The sequence below is a fragment of the Hyperolius riggenbachi genome, chromosome 4, assembly GCF_040937935.1.
Source record: "Hyperolius riggenbachi isolate aHypRig1 chromosome 4, aHypRig1.pri, whole genome shotgun sequence".
Classification (NCBI taxonomy): domain Eukaryota; kingdom Metazoa; phylum Chordata; class Amphibia; order Anura; family Hyperoliidae; genus Hyperolius; species Hyperolius riggenbachi.
Genome location: NC_090649.1, coordinates 330,560,535 through 330,580,270, shown reverse-complemented (window position 1 = coordinate 330,580,270; position 19,736 = coordinate 330,560,535). Strand labels below are relative to the sequence as shown.

Sequence of the window (19,736 nt, the reverse complement as noted above, 5' to 3'; positions counted from 1 at the left end):
CCGGCATGTCCCACGCAGCATCTCCACTCGCAGCCGCCGGCTTGGGGTCCCCACCAGTGCAGAGGTCGACCTCTTTCACTGCGCCGCTGTTAATCAAGTCCACGTTGTCCGTAGTGTACTGCTCTGCGCAGTATGCTGCGGACAACATGGACTTGATTGACATCGGCGCTCGTGCTGGCACAGTAGAGGATGACCTCAAGGTCGACCTCTGCACCGGCAGGGCCGGCGGCTGCGAGTGGAGATGCTACGTGGGACATGATGGCTGCAAGGGGCAGGAGGAAGTCCTGAATAAGTATATCATCGGGAAGCAAATTATGCTTGACAACTCCATAAAAAGGTATCCTAACAGAGGTATATGGATGCATACATAAATACTATCACAGTTTTCTAAAGAGCAAAAGGATGGATTTTGCCCCCCAAATTGTGTTTTAGTTTGAAATTCCACTTTTTTGCATGGATATCCAAGGGTGACCATCTTGACACGGTTCCGATTCAATTGCAAAGCCTCTCAACATGTTAATATCAACAAAATTGGTATGGAGGTTGCCAAGCTGTAGGTTCAATGTAAAACATCGGTGATGTCATACAGTTTCGCTCTTTAAAAGGTTTACCATCAATTACAGGTTTACATTTTCACCCTACTAATGAAAGCAATTCGATACTACTATTACCCTCCTCAGAAGCAGGGCTGTGGAGTCTGTACAAAAATCCACCGACTCCAACTCCTCCGGTTAGCATTCCACCGACTCCAACTTTTCTAATTTGCATATTACAATTTTGTTGATTGAAGGTATGTAAATGAGATGCATATCTTAACTGCCAACGCTTAGGCATTTTAAAATACAACTTAAGCGAGAGGGATATGGAGGCTGCCATATTTATTCCCTTTTAAACAATACCAGTTACCTGGCTAGCTAGCTGATCTTCTGCCTCTAATACTTTTAGTCATAGACTAAAACTAGTCCTTGGTAAAAGTACTTGTAGAAGACAGGACAAGAAAGAACATCAGGCCCTAGGCAATGTGACTGTGGGTACAAGTAAGAGTGATGTGCAGGTACTCTGCAGGGGAATGAGGAGATTGTTTTCCTATTACACATTCTTCATGTACAATCTGAATCAGGTTTATGGGTGATAGACAGCACCTCTGTGTTTAATGTGCACAACATTCTCAGTGGATTCCCTACAGCTCTGTGGGGAGTTCATATGTAGAGTATAGTACTACTGTGTAACAAAGTAAACCTGAGACAGATGAAATTAGTTTTATACATACAGTGGTTTGCAAAAGTATTTGGCCCCCTTGACGGTTTCCACATTTTGTCATATTACTGCCACAAACATGAATCAATTTTACTGGAATTCCACATAAAAGACCAATACAAAGTGGTGTACACATGAGAAGTGGAACGAAAATCATATGATTCCAAACATTTTTTACAAATAAATAACTGCAAAGTGGTGTGGGCATAATTATTCAGCCCCCTTTGATCTGAGTGCAGTCAGTTGCCTATAGACATTGCCTGATGAGTGCTAATGACTAAATAGAGTGCACCTGTGTGTAATCTAATGTCAGTACAAATACAGCTGCTCTGTGACGGCCTCAGAGGTTGTCTAAGAGAATATTGGCAGCAACAACACCATGAAGTCCAAAGAACACACAACACAGGTCAGGGATCAAGTTATTGAGAAATTTAAAGCAGGCTTAGGCTACAAAAAGATTTCCAAAGCCTTGAACATCCCACGGAGCACTGTTCAAGCGATCATTCCGAAATGGAAGGAATATGGCACAACTGTACACCTACCAAGACAAGGCCATCCACCTAAACTCACAGGCCGAACAAAGAGAGCGCTGATCAGAAATGCAGTCAAGAGGCCCATGGTGACTCTGGACGAGCTGCAGAGATCTACAGCTCAGGTGGGAGACTCTGTCCATAGGACAACTATTAGTCATGCATTGTACAAAGTTGGCCTTTATGAAAGAGTGGCAAGAGGAAAGGCATTGTTAACAGAAAGCATAAGAAGTCCCGTTTGCAGTTTGCCACAAGCCATGTGGGGGACACAGCAACCATGTGGAAGAAGGTGCTCTGGTCAGATGAGACCAAAATGGAACTTTTTGGCCAAAATGCAAAACGCTATGTGTGGCAGAAAACTAACACTGCACATCACTCTGAACACACCATCCCCACTGTCAAATGGTGGTGGCAGCATCATGCTCGGGGGGTGCAGATCTTCAGCAGGGACAGGGAAGCTGGTCAGAGTTGATGGGAAGATGGATGGAGCCAAATACAGGGCAAACTTGGAAGAAAACCTCTTGGAGACTGCAAAAGACTTGAGACTGGGGCGGAGGTTCACCTTCCAGCAGGACAATGACCCTAAACATAAAGCCAGGGCAACTGTAGGGGCAACTCCCGCTGATGGCACCAGGAGCGTACTGTGCAGGCCCAGTATGGTCTGTGCCTGCAACGTGCGCTCCTGGTGACATCATGGGAAGCGAGGACACGGCAACGCAGGCACAGTGGTTTTCAGACTTTAAAGTCTGAAATACCAGAAGTGAACCAGAGGCGGGGTCGGAGCATTGGGGAGTGGCTGCACGGGCACAGGATGTCTGCGGGGGACCATTAGAAGCCCCGGGTAACTTCAACTCATTTTCCCCTGACCCCCCCCTACAGTATCCCTTTAAAACAAAACATATCTATGTGTTAGAATGGCCCAGTCAAAGTCCAGATCTAAATCCAATCGAGAATCTGTGGCAAGATCTGAAAACTGCTGTTCACAGACGCTGTCCATCTAATCTGACTGAGCTGGAGCTGTTTTGCAAAGAAGAATGGGCAAGGATTTCAGTCTCTAGATGTGTAAAGCTGGTAGAGACATACCCTAAAACCTAGGTTCTCAACGTGTGGTACGCGTACCCCAGGGGGTACTTCTGATGGTTCCAGGGGGTACTCAGGCTTGATATACTTAACCAAGAATAACAAATTTAGAGTTTTAGAAAATGATAAATCTTAATTAAACAACATCAAATTAGTATTTTAGCCAGTTAAAAGCAATAATAAATGCTTAGAAATGGTTTAGAACCAATTATGTACTACAATGAAATAAATATTTGTCAAGGGGTACTTGTGATAATGTTTACTATGCTAGGGGGTACTTGGTGAGTACAGGGTTTTAAAAGGGGTGCATACCAATAAAATGTTGAGAAACACTGCCCTAAAAGACTGGCAGCTGTAATTGCAGCAAAAGGTGGTTCTACAAAGTATTGACTCAGGGAGCTGCATAATTACGCACACCCCACTTTGCAGACATTTATTTGTAAAAAAGGTTTGGAATGATATAGGATTTTCGATCCACTTCTCACATGTACACCACTTTGTATTGGTCTTTCACGTGGAATTCCCAAAAAAAACTGATGCACGTTTGTGGCAGTAATGTGACAAAATGTGGAAAACTTCAAGGGGGCCGAATACTTTTGCAACCCACTGTACATGGGGCTTCCTCCAGCCCCTTCAGGCTAATCAGTCCCTCGCTGTCCTCCTCCGCCACCTGGATCTTCTGCTATGGGCCAGGTACTTGAGCCATTTGGACGTAGTGCGCATGCACACACTCCGCCGCTGGGAGCGTACTACACCTGCACAGCACTATTGCGCAGGTGCAGAATGCTCCTGGCTGTGGGAGCGGCATGCGGCCGGACTGCGCTGACTGGCTGAATTACCGGGACTCATAGCAGAAGATACAGGTGGTGGAGGAGGACAGCTACTGGTTCAGACTTGCTGAAGGAAGCCCCAGGTATGTATAAAACTTTTCTTTTCATCCGTCTCAGGTACCCTTTAATTCATAGTCACCAAACTAACAATATATCACAATTATTTGATTTAATAAGCAAAGGGAGCGCATACATTTGCATAAACTAGCTTCAACACAGAATTATTTCCATCTCATTGACCATCTCTATTAGTGAGACAGCTACACATCAGGCTTTATTCTTACAGCATAGACGTTATTTAGAGATAGATAGATTTCTGTGTACACATCATATATACTGTACAGTCACAATCAGCTATATATATCGGACTTTAAAAATACAGGGACTGCTTTATTGAAGCAGCACAAGTAACTATTTTTTGATTGGTTTATTTCATTTTTGTGGACTAAGCACAGCTATTACCAGGGCTGTGGAGTCGGTACAAAAATCCACCGACTCCGACTCCTCAGTTTAGGATTCCACCGACTCAGGCTCAGACTCCTCTAATTTGCATATTACAATCTTGTTGATTGAAAGTATGTAACATGAAAATCGTCTCTTAACTGCCAACGCTTAGGAATTTTAAAAGTCAACTGAAGTGAGAAGGTTATGGAGACTGCCATATTTATTCCCTTTAGTCATAGACTAAAACTAGTCCTTGGTAAGAGTACTTGTAAAAGGTAAAGACCAGAACAAAGAACATTATCAGGCCCTAGGCAATGTAACTGTGGGTACATGTAAGAGTGATGTGCATGTACTTTGCAGGGGAATAAGGAGATTCTTCCTCTATTACACATTCTTCATGCACAATCTGAACCAGGTTTATGGGTGATAGACAACACCTCTGTGTTCAATGTGCACAACATTCTCAGTGGATTCCCTGCAGCTCTGTGGGGCGTGCATATGTATGTGTAAAGTTTTATACATACCTGGGGCTTCCTCCAGCCCCCTTCAGGCTAATCAGTCCCTCGCTGTCCTCCTCTGCCACCTGGATCTTCTGCTATGAGTCCAGGTACTTGAGAGATTCCTGTGTACACATCATATATACAGTCACAATCAGATATGTATATCTGACTTTAAAAATACGGGGACTGCTTTATTGAAGCAGCACAAATAACTGTTGGAGAGGTGGGGGACGACCCGAGAACTGTCCCAAGGCGCATATAGACCAGGCAGCAGACAGAGACACCGCGATCTCCAATGGCGAGTAAGTGCACTGCATCCCATCACAGTGTTCTCCCTAGGGCCAATTAGGTGGGCGGGCCGCCCGGCTGTTTTGAAATCCCGCCCGGGTACTATCAAAGGCCCGCCACACAGTTCTGCTCAATCATCCTTTTATATGCCCTGCCGCCCGCTCGCTTGCACGGAGCGAGTCTCCCTCTTCATAGCTGTTCCGGCTGCGCTGCCCGCCCATACAGTTACCTCCAGATCAGCGGCAGCCCGCAGGGATGAGAGAGCGGAGCGATGTGCGGTGACGCGCCATAGACTTCAAATACAGGCGTGACAAGTGATGTCACTTCCTGTATTTAAAGTATACGCCACGTCACTGCACATCGCTCCGCTCTCTCATCCCTGATTCCCTGCGGGCTGCCGCTGATCTGGAGGGAACTACGGGCGGGCAGCACAGCCGGAACAGCTATGAAGAGGGAGACTCGCTCCGTGCAAGCAAGCGGGCAGGGAACATCCAGGGCCAGCGCTGGCATTGAGGAACTGTGCGGTCCACATCCACACCGCCTGACACCCCCCCCCCCCCCCCCGCAATAGAAATTATTTCTTCACGGTACTGCAATAGGCTGCATAAGACCTTCTCTATCTTCTCTTATGCTTCTGGCATACCACAAGGCAAGAGACTGGGCAGGCAATGTAGAGCAGATTAGAAGTGCAGAGAACACAAGTTTCCTCTGCACTCTGTAGTGACCGAGCCATCTTTACAAACTGCACTAAAAGGAATACATTAAACAGACCATAATGCAATGCTTTTTCATTTTTTTTCCTACCTGGACACCGAGAATGTAATACGAACATTACAGCTAATTTACATAAAAAAATGTGCGCACATGTACACACACTTCATTGACATCGAGTAACGCCACCCAGCTACTTTTTCATGCCACCCGGCTGGAAAAAAAATTCTGGGGAGAACACTGCCATCACTGTCTCGGGCTTACCGATCCTAGCTAATATTTCCAACCTGAGACAGTGACAGGGGCTTACCGTTAGGGAGGTTAAAGCCCTTGCTGTGATAACGGGTTAGGTTAACAGTGGCCACTGCAATCACTGTAACAGCAGGAACACAATGGGATGGGAATCCGGCGCCGCAAATTGCGTCAGATACAGTGCAGCATACATTCAATGAAAAATATGGTTCACTTTTACTGTTAAGGCATGTGTTAAGACGTTGCATGTTGCTGTACCGCAACGCACACGCCACACTGTGCGTGTTGCTATAGGGTGCATGGCAGTGCGGCAAGCCATGATAGAAATCAGCCATTATGCAGCACCACTGTGAATATAGCCTAAAGGTGCCCATTAAAAGAAACCTGAGGTAAGAGAGATATGGAGGCTGCCATATTTATTTCCTTCTGAACAATGCCAGTTGCCTGGCATCCCTGTTGATCTTCTGGCATAAGTAGTCTGAGTCAAAACCCTGGAACAAGCATATGGCTAATCCAGTAACACCTGAGTCAGAGTACCTGATCTGCTGCATGCTTGTTCAAGGTCTATGGCTGAAAGTACTAGAGACATAGGATGAGGAGGACTGCCAGGCAACTGGTAATTAAAAAGAAAAATATGTCAGCCTCCGGGTTCCCTTTAAAGTAAACCTGAGATGGGCTTACTAAAAGATTTGATTCTTACACAGGGCTTGCTCCAGCCCCATGAGCACCGATGCGTCCCACGCCTTCCTCCCGAGTGCCTCCATTGGGCCGCAATGAGCCCCGATAACTGGCTGAAACAAATTACTGATAGCGGCTGAACGGAGGCACTCAGGAGGACAGCAAGGGACACATTGGTGCTCACGGGCTGGAGGAAGCCCCGGGTAACAAAGAGGGGTTATTTCAGTGCTGCTCTGTTTGCCGTCGTAGCAGCAATGCTATGCTGCGTGCCTCGCATAATGGGAATTTGAGGCTCCAGTGATTGCCAGACCCCAAATTATATCTCCGAGTGGCAACAGCTCAGAGAGGGAATAGTATTTTACACCACCGGGGAGTGTAGCGGCAGCAGGGCGAGCCGTCATTTGGCTCGCCCTGCGACGAACTGCCTGGCGCCCAAATATGTACTCCCAGGTAAGTATCAAATCTTTTACAAAGCCCATCTCAGGTACACTTTACCCACTTCGGGACGAGAGCAATTTTCATTCCCATTCATTCGCCAATAACTATTACTACTAATCACACCTAAATTATCTTTATTTTTTTCAGGACAAATTAGGCTTTTAGTGTGAAAATTTTGTTTAGTAATTAACTTATTTTATATGCATTTTAAAAGGTAAATTAAAAAAAAAAAAAAAAAAAATTATAGATAGATATACATATATACATATATGCCTCCCTCCGCCGCGGCGGAATTCCCGTCGGCTGTTACATAAACAAGGCATTTTTTTCTGCATAGGTTGTGACGAGAGACCTCTGAAAAGCTTTCTAGTGATGCTGGCTAAAAGCTACATAGGTATGTGGGGTTTACAGAACAACAGTTTCTTTGATAGTTGTTCTTTAATATAGAATAGTCACTCACCATATAAAGATGCAATATATATATATATATATATATATATATATATATATATATATATATATATATATATATATATATATATATATATATATATATATATATATATATATATATATATATATATATATATATATATATATATATATATATATACACATACACACACACACACTCCATTTACATCCAGTGCTAAGTATAAGTTAAACCCAAACATTTTATTTGCTCATCCATCCTGGTTATTACAACATTTAGATTACGTTCCTAGCAGCACAATGTATGGTTGGTGACAATATTGTATTTGGAAATAAAAGGTGTCTTTTTTTTTCTGTCTTGTGTTTTTTGCTCTCTCATTGTACACCATCGATGATTACGAGACCTTATTTGCAAAAAAAGAAAAAATAGTAATATACCCTCATGGCATACATATTTAAAAAAGCCAAAGTTCCTGAAGTAACAATACATGTATGTTCTTTTATATTCTGTCACTTGGTTTTCATTTTACAAGTCTTATTTTGGTACAGAATATGCAAAAATGTAATGGTTTTTGATTCAGTTTGTGACTAAAGAATATACAAGACATGGGCCTCAACCCTAAAACTCTCTAAACTCCATTCTACAACTACAACAAAATGTTACTACATATGTCTCTTGCAGTTTTGCTAAGACTTTTCCAAGTTTGATCATAGTTTTGAATTTATTTTTGTTTTATGTTGGACTGAGTTTGTCCCTCACCATTTTTTTATGTGATGTGCTCCCAAACTTTAAGACACCAAAATATATTCTACAACTCTTCACAGTTAAAGAGAACCCGAGGTGGGATTTAATGATGTTAGTGGGGCACAGAGGCTGTTTGTGCACACTAACACCAGCCTCCGTTGCCCCATGGTGTGCCTCCAGGACCCCCCTGCGCGCCGCTATACCCCCCGCAGTGCTAGCGACACACAGCGTGTCGCCAGCACGATGTTTACCTATGTGCTGTCTGTTAGCTTTTTTAGTGAATGTGGAAAAAAATGCGGAAATTATCACTGGCGGTAATATAGCGGTAAAAACTCTTACCATATGTGTGATTGTGAATAGAGCCCAAAGTCAGTAATTCATTAACTTTAATATACCCATTAAAGAGGACCTGAACTCAGAACTCTTCTCTGTTCTAATAGATACACAACAACATAACCTTTAAAGAGAATCTGTATTGTTAAAAAAAAAAAAAAAAATCGCACAAAAGTAAACATACCAGTGCGTTAGGGGACATCTCCTATTACCCTCTGTCACAATTTCGCCGCTCCCCGCCGCATTAAAAGTGGTTAAAAACAGTTTTAAAAAGTTTGTTTATAAACAAACAAAATGGCCACCAAAACAGGAAGTAGGTTGATGTACAGTATGTCCGCACATAGAAAATACATCCATACACAAGCAGGCTGTATACAGCCTTCCTTTTGAATCTCAAGAGATCATTTGTGTGTTTCTTTCCCCCTGCAGCTATCTTCCACTGAAGTGTCAGGCTGTTTCTTCCTGCAGAGTGCAGACAGCTCTGCCTGTATGTAATTCCTCAGTATGTGAAAGCCCAGCCAGCTCAGAGGAGGATTTATCCAGCTTGTAAAAGATAAGAGAGAAGAGTGAAGCTGTCCTAATCTAAATAATACACAGGCAGTGTGCAGAGAGGGGCCTGGAGGGGGGAGATGCATCACAGAACCACAACACTGAAGAACTTGGCAGCCTTCCAGACACAGGCTGACAAGTCTGACAAAAGAGAGATAAGTTGATTTATTACAGAGATGGTGATAGTAGAACGTGCTGCAGTAAGCCAGAACACATTAGAATAGCTTTTGGAACTTGTAGGATGATAAAAAACAGGATGAAATTTTTGTTACAGAGTCTCTTTAAACAAAAACAAAAAAAAAAAAACATTTCTTTGTTACAGCTGATACAAATCCTAAAATAAATCTGCACAGTTTCTACTTCCAGATTCATGGAAGCAGACATATTGTTTACAGCCTGTGCTTTCAAATGGGCTTATCTGCCATAGGCGGTCATGTGACACAAGGGGGAAATCAAATTACAACTCGTGATTAGACACAAATGAGGGGGAATTACACAGGCTAAACTATTTAAAGGGGAACTGGAGAGAGAGGGCTGCCATGTTTATTTCCTTTTAAGCAATACCAGTTGCCTGGCAGCCCTGCTGATCCTCTGCCTCTAATACTATTAGCCATAGCCCCTGAACAAGCATGCTATGATCAATAATGTGATCAGTCAGGATCGATTGGGCCCCCCAGCGTCTGTTTTCATTGAATATGTTTGGAATAATGTGATCAAAAATATGATTATACCATTAACGGACGCCTTAAAGAGAACCCGAGGTGGGTTTGAAGAATATTATCTGCATACACAGGCTGGATCTGCCTATACAGCCCAGCCTCTGTTGCTATCCCAAACCCCACTAAGGTCCCCCTGCACTCTGCAATCCCTCATAAATCACAGCCACGCTGCTGACAAACAGCTTGTCAGAGCTGGCTCTGTTTATCTCTATAGTGTCAGTCTGCTGCTCTCCCCGCCTCCTGCAGAACTCCAGTCCCCGCCTGCATCCCTTCCCTCCCTGCTGATTGGAGGGAAGGGACGGGGGCAGGGACCGGAGCTCTGCAGGAGGCGGGGAGCAGCTGAGACTGACACTACAGATGTAAACACAGCCTCAGAGCATGGCTGTGATTTATGAGGGATTGCAGAGTGCAGGGGGACCTTAGGGGGGTTTGGGATAGCAACAGAGGTTGGGCTGTATAGGCAGATCCAGCCTCTCTATGCAGATAACATTCTTTAAACCCACCTCGGGTTCTCTTTAACACTAAGAAGTCAGACTGCATTCATCAAAACTTCCTTAACCACCCTGGCGTTCTGATAAGATCGCCAGGGAGGCTGCGGGAGGGTTTTTTTTAAATTAAAAAAAAACTATTTCATGCAGCCAACTGAAAGTTGGCTGCATGAAAGCCCACTAGAGGGCGCTCCGGAGGCGTTCTTCCGATCGCCTCCGGCGCCCAGAATAAACAAGGAAGGCCGCAATGAGCGGCCTTCCTTGTTTTGCTTACACCGTCGCCATAGCGACGAGCGGAGTGACGTCATGGACGTCAGCCGACGTCCTGACGTCAGCCGCCTCCGATCCAGCCCTTAGCGCTGGCCGGAACTTTTTGTTCCGGCTACGCTGGGCTCAGGCGGCTGGGGGGACCCTCTTTCGCCGCTGCTCGCGGCGGATCGCCGCAGAGCGGCGGCGATCGGGCAGCACACGCGGCTGGCAAAGTGCCGGCTGCGTGTGCTGCACTTTATTTGGTGCAAATCGGCCCAGCAGGGCCTGAGCGGCAGCCTCCGGCGGTGATGGACGAGCTGAGCTCGTCCATACCGCCAGGATGGTTAACCTCCTTGGCGGTAACCCCGCTCAGGCCCTGCTGGGCCGATTTGTTTAATTTTTTTTTGCTGGACGCAGCTAGCACTTTGCTAGCTGCGCCAGCACACTGATCGCCGCCGCCCCGCGCACGATCGCCGCTATCCGTCGCGCCGCACGCCCCCCCCCCCAGACCCCGTGCGCTGCCTGGCCAATCAGTGCCAGGCAGCGCCGAGGGGTGGCCCGGGACTCCCAATGACGTCCCGACGTCAGTGACGTCATCCCGCCCCGTCGCCATGGCGGGGAACGGGATTTCCTGATCGGAGATCGCCGAAGGCGATCGAAGAGGGCGGGGGGATGCCGCTGAGCAGCGGCTATCATGTAGCGAGCCCTGGGCTCGCTACATGATATAGGGGGGGGGGGGGGGGGGGGGAACTGCTGCGCTCCCTCCTGGCAGATTTTTTTATACTGCCAGGAGGGTTAATAAGGCTTTGCACAGAGAGACTGCAGTCACAATGGGCTCTATTCACAATCATTTTCCGCATGTGGAAATGCACTTGCGGTAAATTCCTGAATGAAATGAGACCATCTTCCCATTCACAAAATTGCACGCATGAATATTTACGCAAAATTATCCGCATGCCTAAAAAGTGCTGTAAAAGTCCGCAAAAAAAAAAAAATCTAAACTCGCCCCGCCCCCCCCCCCCCCCCCCCAAAAAAATAAAAATGCGGCGCCTTATTTCTGACTTAACTACCGATTTTTTATCACCTACTAGTACTTGGTGATATATTTTGTTTCCCATTGACTTAAAGAGAACCCGAGGTGTGTTTAAAGAATGTTATCTGCATACAGAGGCTGGATCTGTCTATACAGCCCAGCCTCTGTTGCTATCCCAAATCCCCCTAAGGTCCCCCTGCACTCTGCAATCCCTCATAAATCACAGCCATGCTGTGAGGCTGTGTTTACATCTGTAGTGTCAGTCTCAGCTGCTCCCCCGCCTCCTGTATAGCTCCGGTCCCTGCCCCCGTCCCTTCCCTCCAATCAGCAGGGAGGGAAGGGATGTAGGCGGGGACTGGAGTTCTGCAGGAGGCGGGGAGAGCAGCAGACTGACACTATAGAGATAAACACAGCCAGCTCTGACAAGCTGTTTGTCAGCAGCATGGCTGTGATTTATGAGGGATTGCAGAGTGCAGGGGGACCTTAGGGGGGTTTGGGATAGCAACAGAGGCTGGGCTGTATAGGCAGATCCAGCCTCTGTATGCAGATAATATTCTTCAAACCCACCTCGGGTTCTTAAATAGTCTGGAGCCTTGAGTGCCGTGTTTGCTGGACTTTAATTTTTTTGGTGGGGACAATTTGTTTTTTCCACTTTTTTCTGCATGGTATCCGCACGTTTACAATGTAATTACGCATGTTTCCAAAGAAAAAAAAAAAAAAAAGTACGCATTGTTCCTGCATGCGGCGATTGCACCATGGGGACCCAGCGGAACTGCACTGAGGGTGCGGATGGCGTCCTCCGTGCATTTAAACATGATGCAGGTACTTCACTTTTTTTGTTATTGGCCTCGTAAGTCCTTTAAAGAGAGTCTGAAGCGAGAATAAATCTCGCTTCAGACCTTAGATAGCAGGGGCATGTGTGTCCTTGCTAAACCGCCGCTAAACGGGGGTCCCTTCACCCCCAAATCCCCCTCCGTGCAGCGCATCCCCTCTTCCTGGTTAGGGCAGGGCTAACCGCCGCAGCCCTGCCCCATGCGCGTCTGTCAGCGCGTATCTCTGCCTCTCCTCCGCCCCTCTGTCTTCCTTCACTGAGAGGGGTGGGGGAGAGGCAGCAATGTGCCGCTGATAGACGCGACTGGAGGCAGGGCTGCAGCCGTTAGCCCTGCCTCCAGGAACGACCAATTCCACGACCAAGTGTTGCGGGGGTGGGTTTGGGGGTGAAGGGACCCCCGTTTAGCCGCGGGATAGCGGCGTTTTAGCAGGGGCACACATGCCCCTGCTAACTATGAGCTCTGAAGCGAGATTTATTCTCGCTTCAGAGTCTCTTTAACCAGCTGAGCGGTCTGGACGAGCTCAGCTCGTCCAACACCGCCAGCGGCTGCCGCTCAGGCCCTGCTGGGCCGATTTTGATGAAATAAAAAGCAGCACACGCAGCCGGCACTTTGCCAGCCGCGTGTGCTGCCTGATCGCCGCCGCTCTGCGGCGATTCGCCGCGAGCAGCGGCGAAAGAGGGCCCCCCTAGCCGCCTGAGCCCTGCGCAGCCGGAACAAAAAGTTCCGGCCAGCGCTAAGGGCTGGATCGGAGGCGGCTGACGTCACGACGTCGGCTGACGTCGATGACGTCACTCCGCTCGTCGCTATGGCGACGATATAAGCAAAACAAGGAAGGCCGCTCATTGCGGCCTTCCTTGTTTATTCTGGGCGCCGGAGGCGATCGGAAGATCGCCTCCGGAGCGCCCTCTAGTGGGCTTTCATGCAGCCAACTTTCAGTTGGCTGCATGAAATAGTTTTTTTTTTATTTAAAAAAAACCCTCCCGCAGCCACCCTGGCGATTTAATCAGAACGCCAGGGTGGTTAAAGGAGTTATCAGGCAAAATAAGTGCTACTTACCCAGGGCTTCGTCTAGCCCCAAGCTCACAGCATGTCCCTCACCGCAGCTCTGCCCGCAGCCGTTCGCCGCCTCTGCCTCCCAGTCCATGGTGATGACGTCAGGACGACCTACTGCGCCTGCACAAGTGGCGCTGTCAATCACCGCCACGTGGACCGCACCGTACTGCGCAGGCAGTAGTTTTGCACCTGCGCAGTATGCTCCAGTCCACATGGCGGTGATTGACAGGCACAGTACAGGCCGACCTCCAGGTCGGCCTGACATCACCGCAGACCGGGAGGCAGAGGCGGCGAACGGCTGCGAGCAGAGCTGCAGCGAGGGACATGCTGGGAGCTTGGGGCTGGACGAAGCCCCGGGTAAGTAGCACTTATTTTGCCTAATAATGCCTGAAAACTCCTTTAAAGGGCCACTAACCTGGGGCTTCTATGGGCCCCCTTGCAGCTGGAACATCCCACACCGTCCTCCTCCGATCATGCGTACCCCGCTGCCGGCACCGATGTAATTATTCATCAAACTAGACGAATGGAAGTGCAGCTGCACGGCCGTGGCCATGTGGGAGCTTACTGCACAGTACGAAGTTTTCCCGTACTGCGCCTGCACAGTAAGCTCCCGTTGCCGCACTTCTATTCGTCTAGTTAGACGAATAATTACAACAGTGCCGGCAGCAGGGAACAGGTAATCGGAGGAGGACAGTGCGGGACATTCCAGCTGCAGAGGGCCGATAGATGCCCCAGGTAAGTGGCAGTTTGTTTTTTTTAAAATGCAAGAGAATCCCTTTAAAAAGAAAAAAGTACAGTATTTTCCTCAGATGAGATCATGCGATCAGGTTTTTTTTGTTTGTTTTTTAACGATCAAATTACACAGAAAAAAACAAAGGAGTATGGAGATAAAAACGTCATGAACTGATTCTATGTTCAACTGGAATACGGAATTTTGTCTATCAGAATGTTGGATTTTACGATCGTATGTGAAGAGAGAAAGTGCCCCAATAGCGGAGCAGTGCTTTCAGCTCTGCTAGATTTGGGCGCAGCCAGCGCCGCCATAGACCGTAATGGGAATCAGTCTATAGCAGCGCTCAGTAACGTCGGCTCCGTCAGAAGACGGAGTCGAAGTTGCTTAAAAAAAAAAAATTAATAATAATAATTCGGCCTGCAGCAATCGCTGGAAACCGAATTATTTCATTCCCCCACTATCCATGGCGGTCTGGAGGGGGAATAGTAATTAAAACGGCCCGGACTTGTGCAGAAGCAGGATGAGCCATATACCGCTGTATCCTGCGCCCAAGTCTACCGGCGCCAATTTCAAATGTACTCCCTAATAGACCTGTTTATGGGCACAATCGATCATTTCCTTCCAATTACTTAGGATCCCGCAAATCCTATCAAAATGATCGCATCTGAGTAAAATATCTATTGTACTGTTAACACAATAACATTCAATATAGATCAATCCTCTGGTTAGGGTTGCAAACTAGCCACCGCTGTTTTTTTCCATCATATATAAAAGCAGTAAAGTTTTGAAAATGCACTTGTTTTCTTCAGTTCATGAGAATCTTAGCAAGTCAGGCCCAACTGTTAGGACAATCACATACAAACATCTCTGCCAAGGAAAGGTGGATAAAAGGCCGCTGCTGCTTTCGAGTGCAGAAATGAAAGAGAAAGGCTGCCGATAAAAATGGAAGCCTTGCAAAAAGTGCCGTAGCTACTGAATGACAAATTATGATGCAGTAAAGGAAGCGAGGCCGACAGCTGCACAGATTGGGAAGCGCTGATAACGGCTATTCCTATGTTCTCAGGTCCAGGCTGAACCTCCAGCAGTGCCAGTGTTTGCCATTAGATCGCTTCTGTGTACGCTGCCTCCAGTCTCTGTACCATATGCGGCCCCCTCCCTCTCTGCCACCGCTTCCTAAACACTTTGCTGTGACTGACTGATGACAGGGAAAGTCGCTCCGCTTATTTCTCACAAAACACAACCAGCTAAAAGATGGAAGAGACGGTGCCCTTTCAGCACGGCTCTATTTCCTATGCAGCACACCAGGTGCCTTCTCCGAGGTTGTTGTGATGAAAATAGATAACAGCCATGCAGTGTATCCGACCAGCTCGGAGGAGCACACACACCAGCTCCACATACAATAATACACACGCGATGTTCAGACGGTCCACACAGCAAAGAACAATAGAGAGGCTATAGAGAAATTCTGCCACTCAGGCCAGCCATACTCCAGGGCTGCCCGCCTGCCTCCACCATGAAACCTTCTAGAACAGTTATAAAACAAAACACAGCAGGTTCGAGTTGTGTCACTGTGCCTGAAATCATTACAGCATTGAGAGCTCGGGCAGCTTACTTGTATAAACTCCATAGAAATCCCCGCAGCAGCAGGAGGGTCGCTCATTACGGCTCCCGCAGCACGGATGGGGGAGCCCGGGGCACCGCAGCACAACATCACACCGGCAGCAGCGAGCCACCACAACACGCAGGACAGACGGCAGCAGCAGCAGGCCTCTGAGACTGAACAACATACAACACACAGATGATGGGGCTGGAGAGCTGCCTGCACCAGCACAGGAGACCATTCACAGCACTCGCATTGCACTCGCGCTGCACATAGCGCTGCCCAGCACGACACGGATTTCACCTGTGCTGCTGCTGCCACTCGGCCAGCGCAAACCATGGATGGAAAACAACACTGCAAGCAGCACAACAATGGAGACAGGCTCCCTCCCGTGTAACGGTGCGGCGTGCAGGCACTGGCCAGGCGGGCATGGAGCCTGGCCGTGGGGGCGGCGAGGGTGACTTACATGTGTCGGTGCGCAGAGCGGGGACTCTGCCGATCGCTGCTGCCTCCTCCCTTTTGTTTGCCCACCGTAGAGATCGTCGTGCAGAGCGAAGTGCCAGCGATCATTACATCTCAATGGATTAAACTCCAGCAGCTCATCCCCCTCCAGCAATGATGCTGCTGCACAGCTTTGTTCCCTGGCTGCTTTCAGCACAGCCCCCCCGCCGATCTCTCCATCAGACGAGTGTGTGTGACCCCGGCCTGGAGCGCAAGGTTAGAAAGACGAGAAGATGCGCGATGATGACCAACTCGATCCGCGTCTACCCGGAGCTCCAATCTCCCTCCCCTCCAGACACCGAGCCCTGCCGTCATCCACAACCGATTAGCTCCTCCCACCGACTGCTATAACTGTCACTTCTGGGCCGACCTCTAGCCATGCAGATTGGGCAACACACAGGCCCTCCTCCAGCCAATGAGGAGTATTCATGCTGCATGCGACGGAATGGTGGGAAATGTAGTTCTGTTTAGTTTCAGAATGTCGCTCTGTCAGGGCGGCGTTTGTCTCTGTGAACTACGACTTCCAGAAACATCGGCGGCGCTGTAAAACTTTTTTTTTGTGTGTGTCCCCCGCCCTGCCTCAGCCATTGGGAAGCTGTGTTATGCATTGCTTACAGTGTGGAGGGTAGCAGGATATATAAATGCTGTGAGCGAGAATCTCTGGAAATCGGGTGATCAAGCCTCGCAGAGTACTAGTGTGCTGGTTTCCCATTTCCGGGCAGTGGGTGAGTCTCGGCATCGTTGTTTATACTGTACCATACACTATTCTTTGGCGCCTACTGCCTGCTCCATACATTCTTCTACTGTACGGTCGCTGGCTATTCCACACGCAGTCCCTTCCTTGGTGACTATCATGCATAGGCTTTCGCTCCACCGATCTTACTGTTTGTGTCACGAATAGTTCAGATCTTGTCGGCTGTGTTGCCTACAATCTTTCTTTCCACTGTCACTGCCTGTGCTACACATACAAGTCCTTCTCCACTGATCTTAGCACCTGCGCCAAAGACAGTCCTTCAATGAACTTTCACTGCCTGCCAGTGCCTAGTGATTTTGGGTCACCCGAACTGCTTTGATAGTTACTGTTTCCTGTACAAAACAGTCTTTCTCTACCCTTACTGCCTGTGCCATACACAGTCCTTAGTTATATTGCTCTTACTGCATGTGCCGCACAGAGTCCTTCGCTCTGCAGATCTTGTGCTCCCCAGAGTCTTTAGGTCCACCGATCTTGTGTCGCGCAGAGTCCTTCACTCCGATGATCTTGTGCCACGCAGAGTCCTTTGCTCTGCTGGTCTTGTGAGTGTCCTTCGCTCTGCTGGTCTTGTGCCGCGCAGGGTCCTTCGCTCTGCTGGTCTTGTGCCGCGCAGGGTCCTTCGCTCTGCTGGTCTTGTGCCGCGCAGGGTCCTTCGCTCTGCTGTTCTTGTGCCGGCGCAGGGTCCTTCGCTCTGCTGTTCTTGTGCCGGCGCAGGGTCCTTCGCTCTGCTGGTCTTGTGCCGCGCAGGGTCCTTCGCTCTGCTGGTCTTGTGCCGCGCAGGGTCCTTCGCTCTGCTTGTCTTGTGCCCCGCAGGGTCCTTCGCTCTGCTGGTCTTGTGCCCCGCAGGGTCCTTCGCTCTGCTGGTCTTGTGCCGCGCAGGGTCCTTCGCTCTGCTGGTCTTGTGCCGCGCAGTGTCCTTCGCTCTGCTGGTCTTGTGCCGCGCAGGGTCCTTCGCTCTGCTGGTCTTGTGCCCCGCAGGGTCCTTCGCTCTGCTTGTCTTGTGCCCCGCAGGGTCCTTCGCTCTGCTGGTCTTGTGCCGCGCAGGGTCCTTCGCTCTGCTGGTCTTGTGCCCCGCAGGGTCCTTCGCTCTGCTGGTCTTGTGCCCCGCAGGGTCCTTCGCTCTGCTGGTCTTGTGCCCCGCAGGGTCCTTCGCTCTGCTGGTCTTGTGCCCCGCAGGGTCCTTCGCTCTGCTGGTCTTGTGCCCCGCAGGGTCCTTCGCTCTGCTGGTCTTGTGCCCCGCAGGGTCCTTCGCTCTGCTGGTCTTGTGCCCCGCAGGGTCCTTCGCTCTGCTGGTCTTGTGCCCCGCAGGGTCCTTCGCTCTGCTGGTCTTGTGCCCCGCAGGGTCCTTCGCTCTGCTGGTCTTGTGCCCCGCAGGGTCCTTCGCTCTGCTGGTCTTGTGCCCCGCAGGGTCCTTCGCTCTGCTGGTCTTGTGCCCCGCAGGGTCCTTCGCTCTGCTGGTCTTGTGCCCCGCAGGGTCCTTCGCTCTGCTGGTTTTGTGCCGCGCAGGCCGCAGGGTCCTTCCCTCTGCTGGTTTTGTGCCGCGCAGGGTCCTTCGCTCTGCTGGTTTTGTGACGTGCAGGATCCTTCGCTCTGCTGATCTTGTGCAAAGCAGAGGGGCAGATTTATCAATCGTGGCATCTTATGCGAAGTACACACCAAGCAATTTCCTGTCAGATCCATGGGTAATCTTAGGGGAAGTTGCATCGTGTGTCCAAACGGCTCCCGTTTGAAAATTGGAGCAATTTTTAAGATCATTACTTCACAAAATCATTCCCATTATTGATAGGGAGCCGATTGGACAAGTTGGAAAAAAATTGGTGAAACCCGTCAATCTGACAGGGAGTTGCACCGTGTGTACCTAGCATTAGATTTCTAGAAATCTGTGTGGAATAACCTCAGACTTCTAAAGAGGGTTCAGTTTCCTACTAAAACGGAGCGATAGGTCGGTTTCTGAAAACTGGTGCAGTCTGTGTGGGAATCCTCTGAGTGAGGTAAGATGTACTGTTGCAGGTATTTACACAAAAAAAGGGTTAATAGTAAAATAGCAGCAGGCTGAGCGCTTCTTAGGCTAGATCTCACTTGAGCGAGATCCACAGCCAGAATGAGGTAACAGTGTAATTTATGCTAACTCTTACTACAGTAATTTTCAACATAGATATATATATGAGATATTGGGATGAGATGTGTGGCACTGTTACGGAATTGGAAACCTGGTCTAAGATATGGGTTAATTCTGCCAAGACTTCTATGTGTTTTGACTAAATAAAATATATATAAAATTATGATTTTGTGGTACAGACCTCTATTACGCTTGCATAAATGGTACCCCACAGTTTCTCCCCTGTGCTGGAGGAATTGTGGGCAGACTGGATCTCTGAATCATATTTTTGTGGTCCTGCCCTTATACTGCAAATTACTGGGATGCTGTGATTGACCTCATTTTGCAACAAATTGAGAACTCTGTCCCTAAAGATCCTTGTATTTGTATTGGCCCATCCTTTACCTAAGACAAAAGCCCATGTACAATAATGATTAACCTCCCCTGGCGGTATGATATGTGCGGCCTCGCGTCCCCCCCCCCCCCCCCCCCCCCCCAAATTTACCCACTGATCGTGTCCATATGTGCACCATGTTATATGCACATATGGATATGGACACGATCAGTGGGTAAAGATTTGTTTTCCCGTTTTATTATAATAACCAATAGCG

At 48.5% G+C, this 19,736-nt stretch overlaps 2 protein-coding genes across 2 annotated transcripts in view; one reads left to right on the top strand and one right to left on the bottom strand.

Annotated features, from left to right (window-relative positions):
* The window catches only part of ARID4B (AT-rich interaction domain 4B), a 197,785-nt gene extending 181,178 nt beyond the window's left edge, over positions 1–16,607 (bottom strand). Inside the window, exon 1 of the mRNA XM_068231813.1 lies at positions 16,242–16,607. Coding sequence (XP_068087914.1) covers positions 16,242–16,345 — 104 coding nt within the window. The 5' untranslated portion in view covers positions 16,346–16,607. The remainder of the gene's footprint in view (positions 1–16,241) is intronic.
* Positions 16,608–16,826: 219 nt separating this feature from the next.
* GGPS1 (geranylgeranyl diphosphate synthase 1) overlaps positions 16,827–19,736 on the top strand; it is a 57,027-nt gene continuing 54,117 nt past the window's right edge. The window contains exon 1 of the mRNA XM_068279524.1: positions 16,827–17,001. The gene's annotated coding sequence lies outside the window, so the exon portion shown is untranslated. The remainder of the gene's footprint in view (positions 17,002–19,736) is intronic.